Consider the following 18574-nt stretch of genomic DNA (forward strand, 5'->3'; position numbering starts at 1 on the left):
GTTTCAGTGACACGGTCCGCTGATGAAAGGACCGCCTATAATTTGTTTAGCATCCATTGCACTAGCCTCATCACTGCTAAACTCACAACTCCATTTCGCACATCCTGAACAATTGTAATGTAACATTCACGCAACAAACTGTCCACAAAAGCCGAATTACTAAGCGAACCGTTACTTTTGTCCACCATACAGCACCCTAACTGACTGCATCAAGCAAAATGGTTACTAGTGTCATCTCTGACAACTAGTGATGTGGTTCCGAACTACATGCAGTATGTACATCATTCTATTGATTGACTCAGTTGGTGTTTTTAAGTCCGCTTTATGCACAGGAAAACTAATTAGGACTGCACCTACAGTTTAAAATTGGATCCGAAGCACCGGGTATCGAACCGGGACCATTTGAATACGAGGCAACGACGCTACCACTGCGCCATCGGAAAAGCCCCAGTGTGTATACAAGAACTGAATATCAGGGTGTCTACTAGTCAGAAAAGTCATGAGTCAAGAAAAAGTAAAGAAATCAACAAGTAGGTCAAGAATTAATTAATTAATTAATTATTATTATTATTAAAGTAGGGTTACAATTAAGCTTACATTTTTTTACATTGATTCCGAACTACAAAAACAGATTTTTGCCCTACATGAATTAATATACAGTTATGCTATTTGTTTATAAGTATACATAAAGTCAAAAGTCAATAAAAATCAAGAAGTTATACTTGTGGTCAAGAATGTTGCTATCACAATGCCTGATTAATTGATTTTTTGTTTACTTCACTTTTCTGCCACTTTTGGCTAATCTTGAAGATGTGTGGTGGTAAGATAAGATGGATGAAGGGACAATCACAAATATATAGGGACAACAACACGAGCCCCAACATAAGATTATACTGGCTGAGATTTCAGACGCCAGAGGCCAAATGAAGTCCAGGCTGTATTAATAGATAAAACAAGTCTCTTTCTCTTATTAAATACAGCTTCAGTTTTCATCTTAACTGGCCTTTTGGTAGGGGGTTTTCATTAAATGAATGTAACTTTTCTTAATTGCTAATTTCCAACTTAAGTAGGGGTCGAATAAATAAAGGTTAAGGAAAGCGAAAGAAAGATTCAGGAAAAGTCAAGAATTTTAGTTTTGTTATTTTAGTACGCACCCTGAATATGCAACGTTTCTTCTGGACTTTCCCCCCATATCTCAGCATACATATCCACATCGCCTAGGCACAGTTAGAGAACTGAGACCACCGTGATGGCTCATAGTATCTTGTATGAAATGGAGCATAAGTGTTGTATGTAGAAAATTATTTTTAGTAACCTACCCCTGGACAGTCTGCTTTATTGTTGCCTGCAGAAACTTGATGCACGCTCTTTGGTTTGTCTCTTTATGCAACTAAAAATGCGTGTTCGTTGGCGATTCTGTAATGACTTTTTTTAAGTGTTGGATATACTTCATGTGTACATACTCTGCCCAATAGTGGTATTGCCCTTTCTCCCTAAGTTTTTAACCTAAAACTCTATGGATAGATATTCATCGCCACTGATTACGGTCCGTTTCGCCTTATCCCGTTTCGCCTTATTGCGTTTTCACCTCCCCCAATACAATTTCGCGTGATTTATGTGACACTAACTTTCTAAGGCGAAACGGGACATCCCATTTCGCCTTATCCTGTTTCGCGTTACACACAAAAAAATTCCCGCCAGGGAATATTATCGACATGAAGGGTCATTATTATTAATGTATTATTAACCTAACCTAACCTAACCGACAGGACAATGGGAGCCAAGGTAGACAACATTACAAGCTCTGCTCTCCCATTATGAATTACGGGTACCCTTCAAGTCGATAATATTCCCAGGTGGGAAATTTTTTTGTGCGTAAGGCGAAACAGGATAAGGCAAAATGGGATGTCCCGTTTCGCCTTAGAAAGTTCGTGTCACATAAATCATTTGAAATTCTATTGGGGGAGGTGAACACGCAATAAGGCGAAATGGGATAAGGCGAAACGGGAGGACACGTCGCCACTGCGTGTAGCTCTACTCTAGACCATCAGCCTTACCCTTTACAACACATTACAATCATATATATTTTCAAGAAATCTGCTACATGAAATGAATTCAGATGATAAAATAGAAGATAAGATATAGAAATAGATACCTCCGAAAAATAATTAAAAAGTACAAGTTGGAAAATAGACATATCAAAGCATATTTTTTTGATATTGCCAATTTCGCAGTTCGGTAAGACTGATGTGTGCATATGTACAAGCCAAACATTATTATTCTCTTAATAAAGGGATAAATATATGGCTAGTGTTAGATGTGTTCGAAATATTACTTGCAACTTTGCGATAAATGTTCTAATCACACCTTTCAGTGGTGCATTTCAGATCAATATTGCTGAAGTTCTGTCGTTGTACAAAACTAATTGTTTGCATCAATATTACATACAATAAAGATACGTTTGCATACAAAAACATGTTAACAACTGTCGTCTTTTGAGCCATCATGGCATGAACAGGTGATATTTAGAAATCTAATCATTATTACGCCACTGCATAGTTAGGTTGACTCCTCCAACAATAGTTTGTGTGGTTGTTAAACTTTTCTTCAGGTAGTAAACCAACAATCAACCCTCTTCGTTCTGAAAACAAATGGCATAGCTTTGGAGAATGAATTGTGTTTCCAATTTTTCTTTCATATTTAATGTATTTTTTGCTTACTTGCTACCAGTCAATGTTATACCATCTATCATGTATGAAGCAACACGAGCATAATTTTACTTTATTTTATTTTACATGTATATGCTTTGTGTGTGTTGATAGTAACAGCTTTACTTAATGCCGCCTATTTCTACTGTTAGGTTAATCGTGAAGTGGAAGGTGCAAAGAGGACTATTGGAAGCAATGGGGAAGTAAAGGTAAGGATATGTTCGTTAACTTCTTTCACAGTTTCGACAATCACCTGAAATGTTAGAGGAAATACACGGATACAATTCAATCTGGATAGCCAGCCTTGGGAATCAACCCAGTACGTCCCCAGTAATCCTATCATTAAGTTAACTCATATTAGTGTGTGTGTGATTTCTAGAAACGATTACTAAATAAGCCTATTATGCTAATATGAAAATTTGCATGATGGGTTTTAATTGAAGGGTCAGGGGAAAAAATCAGGTGAGTCATTTTCTGTTTTAAGCGAGGTATTGGTGTTCTTTCGATCCAAGATTAAAGAGATGCATATGCATGGCTGATGAGTATGATATGGGGAAAGAAACAAATTGGTAAAGATTCTATTCTTCTTTCATCATTTCATACCTCTCAGCCATGCCTCTCTTAATCTTGAATAGAAAGAACACCGCTACCTCGTTTAACGCAGAAAATTGGCTTACCCTTTTTTCCATGGCCATTAAATTGATACAGCGTAAAGGAGATTGCAAATGTAATTATGTGAAGTACAGTCAGAAGCAAAAGTGATGTTAAAACGGTGACGAGGTAACTGAATACTTTGCTGATATTGTATTTGAACTCTTCGTCATGCAACCAATGGTCAAGATAGGCACTTCCCGAGTATCCTTTCTTGTATGTTAAAGAGTTTTCAAAATCTAGAATATGAGAGAAAATTAAACTCCTGTTTCTATATTTAAAACACATTTTTGCTCATCACTGTACGTGAGGGCATACTGCATAGAATTACCATCTGCTATCTGGAAAATGCTTTGGTAGCTGGCCACTTTCCTTGGAAGTTCACTATAACTTAATCGGTTATATACGAGAAACTGTATAAGCAATGTGTGTGTGTGTGTGTGTGTGTGTGTGTGTGTGCGTATGTAATTTAATGTCAAATGTCCAACCTCTGTAATATATATCCAGTTCGTATGCGTGCTTAATATAGTTTCTGTATGTATATATGCATGTATGTATGAACTTGTTCTCTATACTCTAACCTTTCTCCATGTGAAAACTATTAACAAATGTTAAAATGACTAAACGTAGCTCTCTTTATTGCAATTTTTCTTCATATTGGTCATTTTACGTCTCTTTTCAACTTGTCCGGTTTAATCGCGGAGATGAGGATAAATGATGAACTGGTATCTTGTAATAAACACATTTCTATGCCTTATCCATGTTCGAACATAGGACCGCTGGCATCGTAGAATGATCCACCACAGATGCCGGATATTGCCCTCTCGGTAAAGGGATTACCAGGAGCAGCGACAACGTCAACACATTCATTTTCATTTCATTATAATACATACTCTTAGATACAAGAAACTTATATCGGAGAACCTACTTTGTGTGGTGGTTAGCGAGATGTCTTCAGATCAATTCTTATGGGTAAAGGGTAGATGTTCTCTAATGTATTGCATCTCCATCGTCATCACAAACCTACACTGTAGGAAATGATGTCAAAATATGTTAAATACACGCCATATTAGTAAGTAATTTGCGAATTTTATGCATGTGTGTAGATCCTTCCACAAATTTTGAAATGTTTCCTTCCTGTAAAATATTGAAAATAACAAAATCTTACTATCATACTATTCTGATTCTGTTCGTAGGGCTCCATAAGATCCACAGCCCTGACATATTCCGGGATTAAATTTATATTTTTCTATAAGCGAGAATTCCATTGCAGTAAAATCAAATTCAAGCTTCCACAATTCTCAAGTTGTGTTTTTCACTTGGTATCCAATTGTTATTTGTATTTGTATTGTAGATGTTTTATGTCGTTTTTTATGATTCTTTAAAGTTTAAGCTAACCATACATAATGAATGCATACATACATACATACATCAGAGACAAACTCAAATATAAATGCCTTACCCAAGATTCGAACTTAGTACCCCTGCATTGAACACTGCACAGCAGAGGGCGAGGGTGGATATGTGTGCCTGTTATTGTGTAAGTGACCGCAAATATGATTAGGCCACCGTATGTTCCGGGTTCAAGCCCCGTCCTGTCTCTTCATCAATTCCATCTAATGATCATCCATCTTTATCTCTGTGATTAACCTACAAAGGAAGAAGAGCGACGTAAAATTAGGAAAATGTTTGCGTGCGAGAGTGTGTGTGTGTGTGTGTGAGAGAGAGAGAGAGAGAGAGAGAGAGAGAGAGAGAGAGAGAGAGAGAGAGAGAGAAGCTGGTCTGGCTCAAACTGGATTAGAATATGAGCATTTTTTTTTTCTTCTCGGCAGTTACACATGGAACATTACATGTAATAGTGAGGATGATTCGTCGCGCAATCGGCGCGAGCTCATTCCGTGCGTCCGCGGCCGACCTTGTGATATGCCCGAACCGCAACGTCGCTGTTGCGCGGGGAATCATCCCCCTGCGTTGTTATATCAGCAGAAGCGTGAATTTTCATCTCGACTCTCTCGCTAAAGCCACTGGTATTGATTTGCATTGCGCGGGCAGTAATTTAGATTCTACCTACAACACCAGGTCTTAATTAAATTAGAGTCTGGGCTCAATTGGATTTTTAAATTTGCATGCATAATATAAATGTTGCACTCCCTTCCTAAGCATTGTTGCAATTGCCGACATTCGCTTCAACGCTGACAGCAGGATATGTCATTAGCCAGGCCAGACGACCTCTGTATGACGTCAGGGGTCCCGGGTTCCAATTCTGAGTAAGCATAAATGTGTGTGTTAGTTGTGATGGAAATAGTGTGAAAATTACTGAGATATTACAGAAAAAAATATTATTTTAAAGTTGGTAATGCACTTGACTGATACACGGGAGACCAATGTTCGATTCCCGGATTTTTTCTAGTGTCCAAAGCTGCTCTCGACCTAGTCATATCGCAGATACCTTGGGGCAGCCGCAGCGTGATACTGATCAGTGCGGGCACCCAAGCACAGACTGTTTACAGTGAACAGCTTACTATGCAATGGAAGAGATTTGCAACTGAATTTCAATACTACTAGCAGACGGCGGCTCTATCGTGAAGTCGAATATCTTTGCAGCATCTTCTTCTAACTTGATAACTCTTTTATTATCGAGAGCGAGCGGTTCAATGTACAGTTAGATTTAGTAAAATGAGCATTTTAATATTACGCATTTAAATATAAATAAGGCTCAGGAAAGTATATTCTTAATCATCTCTTCTTTCCCACCCGATTCCAGGACATTTGTACATCCCGAAGAAACTATTCGGGACACCAGGACAAATTATATCAATCCGGGGTTGTCCCGGAAAATCCGGGACGTATAGCAGGCCTAGGTATGACCAGGCTATCAAAATCCAATCTATCAACCAGGCTATCCAACATTTTGACACACTGTTCCAATAAATAAGGGATAGCCATTTCACATTTTTGGAATAAGTTGTTGCAATTTTTCAATGTGTTGATTGTGTTCAGAGAAACGTAAAGTTTCCACAATTAGTGAATACAATTCCACAAGTCACGCTACTTAGTATTGATACTTTTCTGTTCATCTTGTGTCAAACAACTTGAGAATGTTAACGGTGTTTCCCTGGTTTTCTTGCACTGCGTTTCTAAAAAAAAAACAAATTCGTTTAAGAGGACTCGAGAGAAAAAAAAACTGATTTGACAGTCCCAAATGCAGTTTCTTATCGCAGAAATTCCGAAACTATCAGGAAATTGCAGACATTTGGTTTGCAGTCCCATCTGGTGTGTGGAATTACGTAATTCCCTTCCCATCCGTATCCCGTCCTACGTCTCTAATTTAAGAGAATAAAATAAGTCCGAAGAATTTTTTATGATCAAGCGGATAGAACAAGTAATCTCGTAATTTTACTTAACCAAAAGGGGGGGTTGGGCCCGTTGAACCCACCTCCCCTTAAACACGCCCATGCCTCCATGGCACTGTGCTCATTAGTGTTGCCCACGGGACGAGACGGGACAGGCTTTTAAAAATTCGAGACGAGACGAGATTGATCATGTGTCCCTTTGACAAACGAATATTTTCGAGACGAGACAGCATTTCACAGCATTTCCGAGACGAGACAGGCCAAAGTCTCGTCTCGTGGGCAACACTAGTGCTCATGGGATTGGTGCAACTTTATACGTTATTGACGATATGATGATTACGAGAAGTGGATTGTGATTATAAAATCTAAGTGATTAAAACTAATTGCAAAGAAAATGTTAAAACCATATTTAAGCTTAGATGGGCTATCAGGACTGGAACTACAGTTAAAGCGGGATCCAAACCCTTGTGCGATAGCTTCCATCGGAATCGAATACGGGACGCCTTAATTACAAGGCGACAGCACCTACGATATCGGTGAGATAGGACTCCTCGTCAAAAGCCGGATCCTGTGGCCGAGTGGTGTCAACCTCCGTGGCGGAGTGGCAGCGGTCCCGGGTTCGATTCCCGGCTCGGCCATGGATGTTTGTGATTGTCTGTCCTGAAAAAGTCTTGAAATTGAAATATGAATGAAATGATATGAGTGAATGAAGTGTGATGGGGGAAGCTTCCGCATAGGGGCTTTCCTTTAAAAAAAAAAAAAAAAAAAAAAAAAAAGAGTGGTTAGCACAGCGTGCTACGACGTCACGGGTTCCGGGTTCGAATCCCGGGTAAGGCATGGGTATTTATTTGTGTTTGTCTAAATGAGAAAAACTGAAAGTTGAGAAAAATCGGGAAATGAAAAATTGAGAAAAAAGTGAAAAACGGGGGATACTACCGCTTAGGGGTATTCCATTAAAAAAGAAAAGTGGTTAGCACATCGCGCTGCGACGCCAAGGGTCCCGGGTTCGAATCCCGCTCGGGCTTGGTTATTTATGAATGTCCACTCATCAATTTCATCATTTCATCACTTATCCCTATCTTCGCAAATTAGCGAAGAGGCACAAAACGCGAAGTAAAATAAACTAAATCAATCAATCAATCAATCCTCGTTAAAACGCAATAACATCCAAATCCAATATCAGCAGCTATACGTGGATATCTATATTAAACAGTGTGTCTACCAGTCAAGAAAGTCAATAATAAGTAATCAACAAGTAGGTCGAAAAGTCAATAAAGAGTCAAGAAATTATACATAAGAATTTTTGCTCTCTCTTGTTAAATACAGCTTCAGTTTTCATCTTAATGGGCCTTTTGGAAGGGTTTTTCATTAAATAAACATATATTTTCTTAGTTGCTAATTTCCAACTTTACCTAAGTAGGGGTCGTATAAATGAAGGTTAAGGAAGACGTAAAAAAGGTCAAGAAAAGTCAGGAACTTTTGATTTGTTATTTTGGCAGACACCCTGTTAAAAAAAAGCATCAAAGGTTATGGGTTCACATCCTGGCCTGAGCATCAGTTTTGTGTAATTATCTTTATCGTCGTCGAGATTAGCCTAAAATGGCCATAAGAGACGCAAAATAAGAACATTAATTATGCTCTCTCATTATGGCACATGGAGACTGTGAAGGTAAACCTGCACATTCTCCATCTCCACTACATGGATGTGATATGATCAGCATCATGCCTCTATGCCTTTAAGTACCTGTTGATTTAGAGGATGTGTGAACCCCAGGGACATTTATGGAAACACACTCACCTGAGATCAATGCACCCTGGTTCTCCCGACGAACTAGTACCAGGACTTCGTCACGTGTAGGAGTTAGCAAGGCAAAAGGCGAATTGGTCAAAATTGTCATTCACTGAAGGATTTGCATCTCTGAGGGGCGAGGGGGAGGAGTTCTTACGAGAACCGTACACGAAAATGCACATGCTACGATTGCAGCATGCTCGAACAGCAAGACTTTAAAGCGAATTGCAGTTCGAACACTTAAACTTTTATTTCCCCCAAAAAATGGCAAAACAAAATTTTATACAATTTGATGCCGCACTCTTTACAATTTCTCTCCACGTCTCTATTTCCTTCTTTACTGTGTCTGGGAGAAGTCACCAATTTCACCAATGGAAGGCAGGCTTGTGCGGCGTGTCAAGCCGCTACGGTGTGAAACGTAGCTGCTGATTAGCTCGTTCTCAAGCGACACGAATCTCTTCGGTGTGAATTTTCCCTCTTATCTCCCACTCTCCTTCTGCTGTTACCCTATATCTTTGTCTTTCTTCCTTTCTATCTCTTTGCTCTTCTGTTTCTCTAGTTATTTTTCCTTCCTCTCCTTTCTCCTATCCCCAATCTCCTTCAACTTCTTTTTCTCTCCTTCTTCCTCTGTTTCTATTATCCACTTTATCTCTTTCGTTCTTTTCCCCTCTTTCTTCCCTATTTTTTCTCCCGCTTTTTTTTCTTTCTATCTCGTTATCTTCCTTTCTGTCTTAGGTCAGTCAACAAGGGTGTCCAATAAGGAAAAAAATCCGGGAAAGCTGGAACAAATTTTATTATCTTCGTAAAAGTGTTTTTAACAACATATTAATTTTGCACCCCTCTGCCACTCCTGCTTTGGCCACCATCTTTGAAAAATGGCGCCCAAAATCAGTCTTTTGCAAATATCTAGCTTGAAAAGCATTTTACAGCAAAATAGGTTATGACAAAAATTAATCCACATAAAATTTTCTACAAAAAATTTTCTGTACATTTTTCTTCTACGAGGATCTGCTGTTTAGGTGCTAGAGGAGCGAGGAATTTCACCTTTTCCCCCCACTACTTGGTCTCAAAGAGAAAATAACGCCAATCAAATATGTTGACTTTGTCCAAAAGTGATGAAAAAGTTATGGTCCGGGATCTGGTCAGATATGACGACTAAACAGATCGTGATGCGCTCGATGAAGAGTTGTGGGGAATGGCAGAGGAGTGACTGACTGTGCTAAATAAGTGGATTCTTGGCATGTCTACAAGTTTACAGATAAAATAGAAGAGCAGCATGTCGATGCACGAAAGTCTTGCATATCAATGGATAAGCAAGACTTCCAGTTCTTTTGTCTCAACCACCATGCTCTGATTTTGATGGTATTGAGTCAATAATTACAGTAGTAACAAGGGAAAAGGAAGTAAATTATCCTACCCGTTTTCAGTGATGAGGTGGAGATGCGGAGAACCAAGAAGTCCTCTCTTTATGATCCTTTGTTACCACTGTCAGAAAGTAAAGAAGTTGGATATGCTATTTATATCATTGATGGAGAATTCTTGATTCACAGCAAGAAATTTGTTTGTTTTTCAACAGCGAGAAATATTTGATACCATTGTAGATATCTGTGTTAAGTACGAAATGAAACACTGCAAGAAAAATACCACCATCGTCTTTAATGGATACCGTGCAAATGTGACAGAAAAAGATACCAAAGCTGCTGAAAGTGCTTTCTTCCAGAGAGTTCAAATTTGATGAAACCATGCCTGCGGCAACAAGTCAAAGCACATTTAATTCAAATCAGAGGAACAAAGGCCGGCTCATCACAATGCAGAAGGATCAAATAGGCTGACGAAGATGCACGCACATCATCAACATTGCTATTATAGCATCTTCTGAGAGTCAATCTGAAAATAAAAAGGTAAAAGGTAAAGTGTTCCCCTGTGCATAGCACCACGCCATGAAGGCGTATAGGGGGTGTGGGGGTAATCTGAAAATTGTAGGTCAAAATGTTGACTTTTCTTTATCCTCACTGCCTAGTTGGGTCAAAATCAAACCTATGTGTACTTCTTAAAGAAAGGAAAAGGGGACATAGAAACAAAGTGTACACGCCTAGTTCCATGAAATGCCATGACGTGCTCAAAATCTGACAGTGTTCTAGAATATGAAGGGAGATTTCAGAACAAACCAACAAGCTGGATGTGTTGCTTGTCGCTTGTGTGTTGCTCTGAATAGACAATTTTCTCAATACCGTGCATCGTGTTGCCTCGTCTGCTGAGCTAAGTTTATTCACAGTAAGGCTAATCAGGACTGGACCTACAGTTTAAAGTGGGATCTGAACCACTATGAGCCTCCACCGAATATTGATTGATTGATTGATGGATTTGGTGTTTTAAGTCCACTTTATGCACAGTAAGGCTAATCGTGACTGGGCCTACAGTTTTAAAGCGTGTATCGGACCCGGGACCCTTGATTACAAGGCGACGACGCTACCACTGCGCCATCGGGGAGGTCCTCGCCTCGCCTTTCTTTGCGCATGCACATTCAATGTTTTGGTTTATACTAAAGTGGCCCGTGTCGCTTGCCGCTTCGGTGTGAAATCACCATGTCGATTGTGGCCTGTCGCTTCAGTCTGAATGCTCCCGACAACTGTGATGATCTTGTTGATATGCACTGAGAAAAATTGTTGCTTTTAGAATTCAGGAGATAGAAGTAGAAGAAAATGGTTTTGGTTAATAACAGTAGTAGAAATACAGTGATTATGTACATTTGTTCGACGTGAAATATTACAAAGGTATTGTTTAATTATACTATACAGATATTACAACTAGAAAATACATTTTTCAAGAAACGTTATTCGAATATTTAGAATAGGTAATAACATAATAACAGGCTCGACAGCCCAAAAAGGACCTTGGCCTATCTCCCGACTACCGTGGGTCTCCCTCCCACAAACCTACCTAGAGGTGTGGAGATCTTCAACCGGTAATGGGGTGACGTGGGGTCAGCACGTCGAACCCTCAGCCGTTATAGGAGATTTCCTAGACCGGGTTACGCTACTCGCTCGTAGCTCCCCAATTTCCTCACGATGGTGGGTTGCCACCGGTCCTATACACAAGCTGAAAACCTAGAGACTGAACCCAGGCGGACTCAAACCCATGCCGTCCGCAGTCGGAGTCCGAAGCATAGCGATTTAGACCGCACGGCCACGGAGGAGAACATTTAGAATAGGTACACCTCTAGTTTAATAGGAATTGAGGACCTCAAGTTATCGTACATCAAGATGTTCCCTCGAGTTTCGCTCTTGCAAAATAGGGTGGGGGGAGAACGTGAAATTTCTCACTCCTCTAGCACGTAAACGGCGCATCCTAGAAGGAAAATGCAGAGAACATTTTTAGTAGAGAATTTTGTGTAGTAAATTAATTTTTGTCATAACCTATTTTGCTTTAAAATGTTTTTCAAGGGAGATATTGCGAAAAACTGGTTTTGGGCAACATTTTTCAAAGATGGCGGCCAAAGCAGAGGCTGTGGAAGTGTGCAAAGTTAATATGTAGTTAAGAACACGTTTACGAAGATAATAAAATTTGTTCCAGCTTTCCCGGATTATTTTCCTTATTGGACCCCAAAAGCATCCCTTGTTGACTGGCCTATCTGTCATTTAATTCCTGTTTCCATCTTCCACATTCTCTCTTTCGTTCTTTTTCTTTCTTTCCTCCTTCTTTCTTTCTCTCTTCTTCCTATGTTTCTATCTCCTGCTCTCTTATTTTTCTGTTCTTCTCTCTCTATATCACTTTCTTAATTTGTTTCTAACTCCGATATCTCATTCTTGTGTTTCTCTAACTCTTTCTAGCTTTCCACCTCTCTCTATCTGTGTATTTCTTTTTCTTCGTGTACTTACCTATCATTTTCTCTACCCCTCTGAGTGATTCTTGCTTTGCTACCGGTATAAATGATTCTGGTTTTTCATGTAGCCTATTTGGGTGATCAGCAAGGTGGGCTAACACTATTTCACGATGGGCTGGAGCCCATCCTCGTCTTCTCGGGGGTAACATCCCTGATGTAATGTAAGACCATGGTGCCGGAATACTCCACACACAATGCAATTTTGCAACGAGCACGCAGTGGGGATAATAAATTTTCACATTGTGAAGGCACAATGGGCTCTTATGGACAATGCTTTTCTTATGGGAAAATAAAGCGCGCTATTGCCAAATATGTCGATTTTGAAATTTACGTGAAGTAGAAAAAAAATTACAGTAAGGTAGAAAATTTTATGTAGAACATAATGGCGAAGATGAAAATTGTTAACTTTATTTCATATTATTTTCAAATAATAAAAATGCAAGTTTTCATTTAAACCAAATTTTGAACATCTTTTCTATTCAAAACGTTAAATCATGCCGTAAAATCGAAAGATTTGTTACAAAAAAAATCGACACTACTATGCAGTTGTCACTGCTGATGGTGGTGCTGAAAATTTGGCAATATTTTTAAAAATATGTCCTTAAAAAAATAAATTGTCGAATAAAATGTGCGGATATTTTATTGGCGCAGTGGAAAATGTCGTCTCTGGCCAAATTTCGTTTTATAAGTCTACGTAAAAACTCTCAGCGACAAAGTTGTAAAGATAATAATGAAATTATTTTTTGTCTTCACTCAAAAGTCCCCAGAGGCATTACTTCCTGTAAATGCAGTTTGTTTTCAAGACGACGCGAAGTAAGGCGACGCGCTGGCGTGAGTCTTAGTCATATTTAGGTGTTATGAGTTCGTACGTGCTCAACAGTTCAGTGACGTTTTAACACTCTTGCTGGTCTGGTGAAGTGCTGTGTGTCGACATTTCGGTGATTTTTACAAGTGGTTCATGAAGTGATTAATAGCGTCCTAATCTGTAAGTCTTCAGTCATCACAATGGATCGCAGGAAAAAGGGTGAGAGAATTACAAGAATGTTCGAATATTTAAAGGAAAAGAACCCTGGACGTAGTCAATCCTTCATTGTTAGTGAACTTTGTAAAGTGGCTGGTGTCAGTAGGCGTACATTCTTTAGATTAAGAAATGAAAGTAAGAAAGGCTCAATCGTTACACCCCGGAAAGAAAGAGTAACTGGACTAAAATACAAATCCAGCAGGGAAGTGAAATATAATGATTTCATTCGTAGTGCTATAAGACGCAAATTTCATGCATTTCTGTTTAGAAATGTTCCCGCAACAATTTAGTCTGTGATGAAGGAAGTTAACGACGATAAAGATTTGCCAAATTTTACATATTCGACTTTCTACCGTTTGCTGCAAGAAATGGGGTTTGAATTCGAAAAGCGAGGAAATAAGGCTTTATTGATTGAAAGAAACGATATTATACTTTGGCGACATTCATATTTACGAAAAATGAGACAATTTAGGAATGAGGGACGGAACATTGTTTACTTAGATGAAAGTTGGCTAAATGTAGGGCATACTTTGTCTAAAGTTTGGAAGGACAAAACAATAGCAACACCCAAGGATGCTTTTCTGGCCGGGTTGTCTACAGGTCTGAAGGGCCCTACCGCTCGGGGACCAAGGTTTGTTTTGTTGCACGCCGGTGGTAAGATGGGGTTTGTACAGGGAGCGAAACAAGTATTTTTAGCAAAAAAAAATTCTGCCGACTACCATGACGAAATGGACAGTGTTAGGTTTGAACAGTGGTTCAAAGATCAACTATTACCTAACATCGAACCAGGAACAGTAATTGTTATGGACAATGCATCCTATCACTGTAGGAAAAAAGAAAGTATTCCCACCTCAAAAAACCGTAAGGAAGATATTAAGTCATGGCTAACGTCAAAAAATGTACCCTATTCTGACGATTCTCTTAAAAGAGAATTACTGAGTATTGTAAATTCTGTGCGAGGGAGATTCAATATTAATATTGTGGACTCGATTGCAGAAGAGCATGGGGCAGTTGCTTGTAGGTTGCCTCCATACCATTGTGAAATTAATCCAATTGAAATGGTATGGAGTCAGATAAAAGGACATGTTGGACGACATAACATTAGTTTTAAGGTGAAGGAAATGGAACGTTTGATAGACAGCGCATTTGAATCGGTCAGCCAGGAGCAATGGTGTAATTACTGTAGGCACGTCGAAGGGGTTGAAAATAATATGTGGAAAGCGGATCAACTGCAGGATGACATACAACCTCTAATCGTTAGGTTAAAGAGCAGTTCTTCCAGCAGTGACCAGACAAGTTCTGATGACGGCAGCAGTGAACAGTCCGAAGACTCACTGATGGAGGGTGTTGAACAACTGTCCGATTAAGGTAACACTTATTATATAACAATTGCGTTAAAAACTGTATTACTGTATTAACACATTAGATAAATGAATGGTACTTTATGAAATAGATTAATTATGCTTGCATTTCATAAGAGTCTCCCCATACTTTGTTAAATCCGGTTCATAATAACAACAACAATAATAATAATAATCATGGAAAATTAACAACTATAACAAATGTAACAACAACTGTAACAATATACAATACATACAACATGTTTATTGTGAAAGGAAGCAAGAGCGGTAATCCCGGCCGGCGATAAGAGCTAGCGCACCTTAAATGGCAACACCGCGCGGTTTCTCCATAAGAGCCATTGTGCCTTCACGATGTGAAAACGACAATACGTTTCGGTGTGGAGAGACTCAGAACGTGAAGTGATATTAACGTTGAAATTTTCGGGAATGTGTAGTCAGATAATGCTGAATGCAGTCCTGGAATATGGAGCTGGGTGAGAGATGGGGAAAGGGAAGTGATAATTGTAATGACGCAGTTGTACCAAGTAAAATTAACGGATGTTCTGATTCTCGGCAGCATTTCCCACTTGGAGATTCACCAGACCCTTTACTGTGCATTTTGCGCTTATGCTTGATGCAGAATAATGTGTCTTAGCTTTTCTTACAAAATTCCCCATAATGATCTCGTGATTTTTGTGTATTGGTGCCATTAATAATAGAAATCTGAGGTTTTAAATGGGCAGTAAATATAGAAGCGATAATTATATTGAAGGAAGTCCATAAATTTCGTTACATTGTAATATTTATTATTAATATTAATGATACGAATGAATTCTCAATTTTATTGTGCATAAAATATCTGGAATCTACGTAGTAGTGCGTACGGGATGCGAAATTAGTATGAGGGGTGCGATGCGTGCGGTGAGGGGTGCAAGGAAATGGAATTAAAAGCATGTAATATACCATTTCTTAAGAATGGAACAAACTCCACTAAAAATCATTCGGTAACAGTTATTTAACCTTTAAAACAACTACACAGATTGCACTTCGCATCTGAAGTTCTACTTTTAAACGAACCATTGTTTACTTATTTACATCGTCATTGGGTAAAAAGGAGTTCCGACATTTCCGACACCGTCATTTGCGACACTAAGGCAAAAACTGTTTTTTTCCCGTCATATGTGACACTGCTTGGATTTTCCCCTACGATTTCTAATTTCTTTACCAGAATTAGCGACAATTGCGTACGTGCAGCAGCAATAGCGTCTCTGAAGAAAGTATTTCCCGAGGCTCAGATCAGTGGTTGTAATGATCACATTAACCAATGTTTGTGGCGAAAGGTGCAGGAGTTGGGAATGACAAACGATTACAAAACAGATCCAGACCTGCGGCTGTGTATAAGAATGTGTTCAATTTGGCTTACCTCCCTGTGGCTGACGTCGATGATGTATGGCTGTGTGTGATGGAAGATGCGCCAAACCACGACATATTGAGAAAATTTTTGGATTATTTCGTTGAACAGTTGATGAACAACTCTGTTTTCGACATTTCCATGTGGAACTGCTCCCAACAGCGGTACAGGACTAACAATGCAGTCGAGGGATGGAACCATACAGTTAATTTATTGACGGAAAAGTCAAGTCCTAACGTGTACCAATTAGTGAAGACTTTAAGATTAGAAGCTGTGTACAACGACTACTTATGTGAGAGGAGGGCCTTGAATTTTAAAGGGAAACGTAGACGACGTCAGTACATTACATTAGATGAGAGAATACAAAGAGCGTTTGCCGACTATGAAATGCATAGAGATCTTAAGCGCTTTTTGAGGAGAATGGCGTACGTTCAGAAATTAGAATTAAATAGTAAGATGTTGGTTCAACTACAAGAGAAACGACGCATTTACACTTTGGGTCGCAGATGACGGTGTCGCAACTGTCATGGAATATACAGGGAGGTTATTTCAGTCGTTCACCGTCAGACCGTCGGCCGTCGAGCGCCTCCTTCATGCAACAGTTCCCGGCAAATTGACTTATAGGAAGTCCGTAACAGAAACCGCTTGCTTTGTAATGTTTCCACTTTTCACAATTACAGTTACAATTACAATTGAAATAAGCACGTACCTTGTCGCAAGGATGCTGGAAAAGGTGTCCTCCCAAATACAAATATTTCTGGCACCTTATTTCTGACATCTAATCCTAGATTAGACATCGCTACTTTATCCTCAGTTGTCGCGACAGCGCCGGCAGCTTATCGGGGGTCGGGGGAGTTGTCAGCCGCGAGAAGGCGCTTCATACTGAACAAACGCGACACCTGTCGCCAGTGATGCCAACCGTAGGGACATGTCCCTACGCATAGGGACTTTCACTATATTTCGCCCGCGTAGGGACAGATTTTACCAAATAAGGGAAAACGTAGGGACTTTTTTCAATCTTGGAAAACAACATTTTATTGTGCAAAGCTTACTCGCCAGTCAGTTGCACTTTCTTCGTGCTCGGTTTGGAATGAATGGATTAGTTTATCTGGATACTTTAGCGAGGAGGAGAAAAAAGAACTAACCAACAAATCTCCATCAGAATTTTGAAACATGTTATCGGTTACCAAGAACTTTCAAGGCAAGTTATTTTTTGAAAACATTTTCACTCTCGCGAAAATAGTGCTAACATTGCCACATTCTAACGCGGAAACGGAAAGAATATTTTCAATGTTAAGTGATACAAAAACAAATAAAAAGATAAATAAAATGGGACCAGAATTGTTTAAGACTGAAGGAAATACAGCATCACCAACCAACATCACTCTCTTGGCAGCAGCAGCATGTATGACTTCAAATAACATAATCAACAGTAAACGACTCAACGTTATTCATTAGGGGTGTGCGGGATCCCGAAAAGTCAGGACCGGGATCGGGAAAAAGAATTCCCGTCCCGATACCGACTTCGGGAAATGACTTCCCGACTTTTCGGGATCCCAAACAGTCGGGAAATAGCTACCGAATGGTCACTTTAAGAAGTCGTTAATTTTCGACGTTTTCTGCATTGTAAGTTTCTGTAACTTATCGGAAATTGTAAGTTTTTATTCTAGAAATGCCAAAACAATCACTTTAAGTGAAAAGCAAATTTTTTCGTCCCGACCCAAAAAATTCTGTCCCGCACACTCTTATTATTCATTAAGGCAAGAATTTACAATACCGGACCATTCTGTAATTTCTATGCTACGTCTTATACTCACGAAATAATTAGTCGTGATGATTTATCTCAAGTTAACATGTTGGGGTGAGGTAAAAAAAATTGGGTCATTAACGTGTATAAGTTGTAAAATAAGCTTTTTCATTCTCGCAATGATTCTCAGTATACAAGTATGGTAGCCATATTTGTTGATATGAACAATTGACGACGTTCGCAATTAGTTACGATGTCTACAGCGTTGCCACACTGTTGATTTCATACTTGGAGAGCATGGATCGTGTAAGAATGGCGGAAGAGAACAGTAAAAATGTTGTTAATGTTGTACAGATTGTTAGGTGGAGTGTGCAGGAGGATGGCCGTGGGCTAATTAATAAACTTATGGATTTCGGTATATTGCCGAAAGAAGGTGCTTACATGTGACAGCGACAATCACGATGTAGAAGAACATGTGGAGTGTGGACTGATTTGATTACAGGTAAGTTTGGTAATAGTGCATCGATCGTAAAAGTTCAGAATACGAAAATGGCATCTTCGATGATGAACGTTTGCCGTTAAAGTGCTACGAAAATAAGATTTTTTTATCGGTTCGTAATCACAATTAACCCAAAACTATTCACGTATAGCCCCACTGACCATTCTCGGTA

General features: G+C 39.3%; 1 protein-coding gene across 6 annotated transcripts in view; it reads left to right on the top strand.

The window, feature by feature from the left end:
* LOC145984273 (uncharacterized) overlaps positions 1 to 18574 on the top strand; it is a 466606-nt gene that overhangs the window by 365168 nt on the left and 82864 nt on the right. For 5 of the 6 annotated variants that reach the window (XM_083117902.1, XM_083117903.1, XM_083117905.1 and 2 more), the window contains one exon: positions 2861 to 2917. The exons of the other annotated variant lie outside the window; for it this stretch is intronic. In XM_083117902.1, the coding sequence (XP_082974028.1) occupies positions 2861 to 2917 (57 nt within the window). The remainder of the gene's footprint in view (positions 1 to 2860; positions 2918 to 18574) is intronic. 6 annotated transcript variants of the gene reach the window in all.

This window comes from Lepisma saccharinum, chromosome 2, assembly GCF_977018435.1.
Source record: "Lepisma saccharinum chromosome 2, izLepSacc3.1, whole genome shotgun sequence".
In the NCBI taxonomy this organism is placed as follows: domain Eukaryota; kingdom Metazoa; phylum Arthropoda; class Insecta; order Zygentoma; family Lepismatidae; genus Lepisma; species Lepisma saccharinum.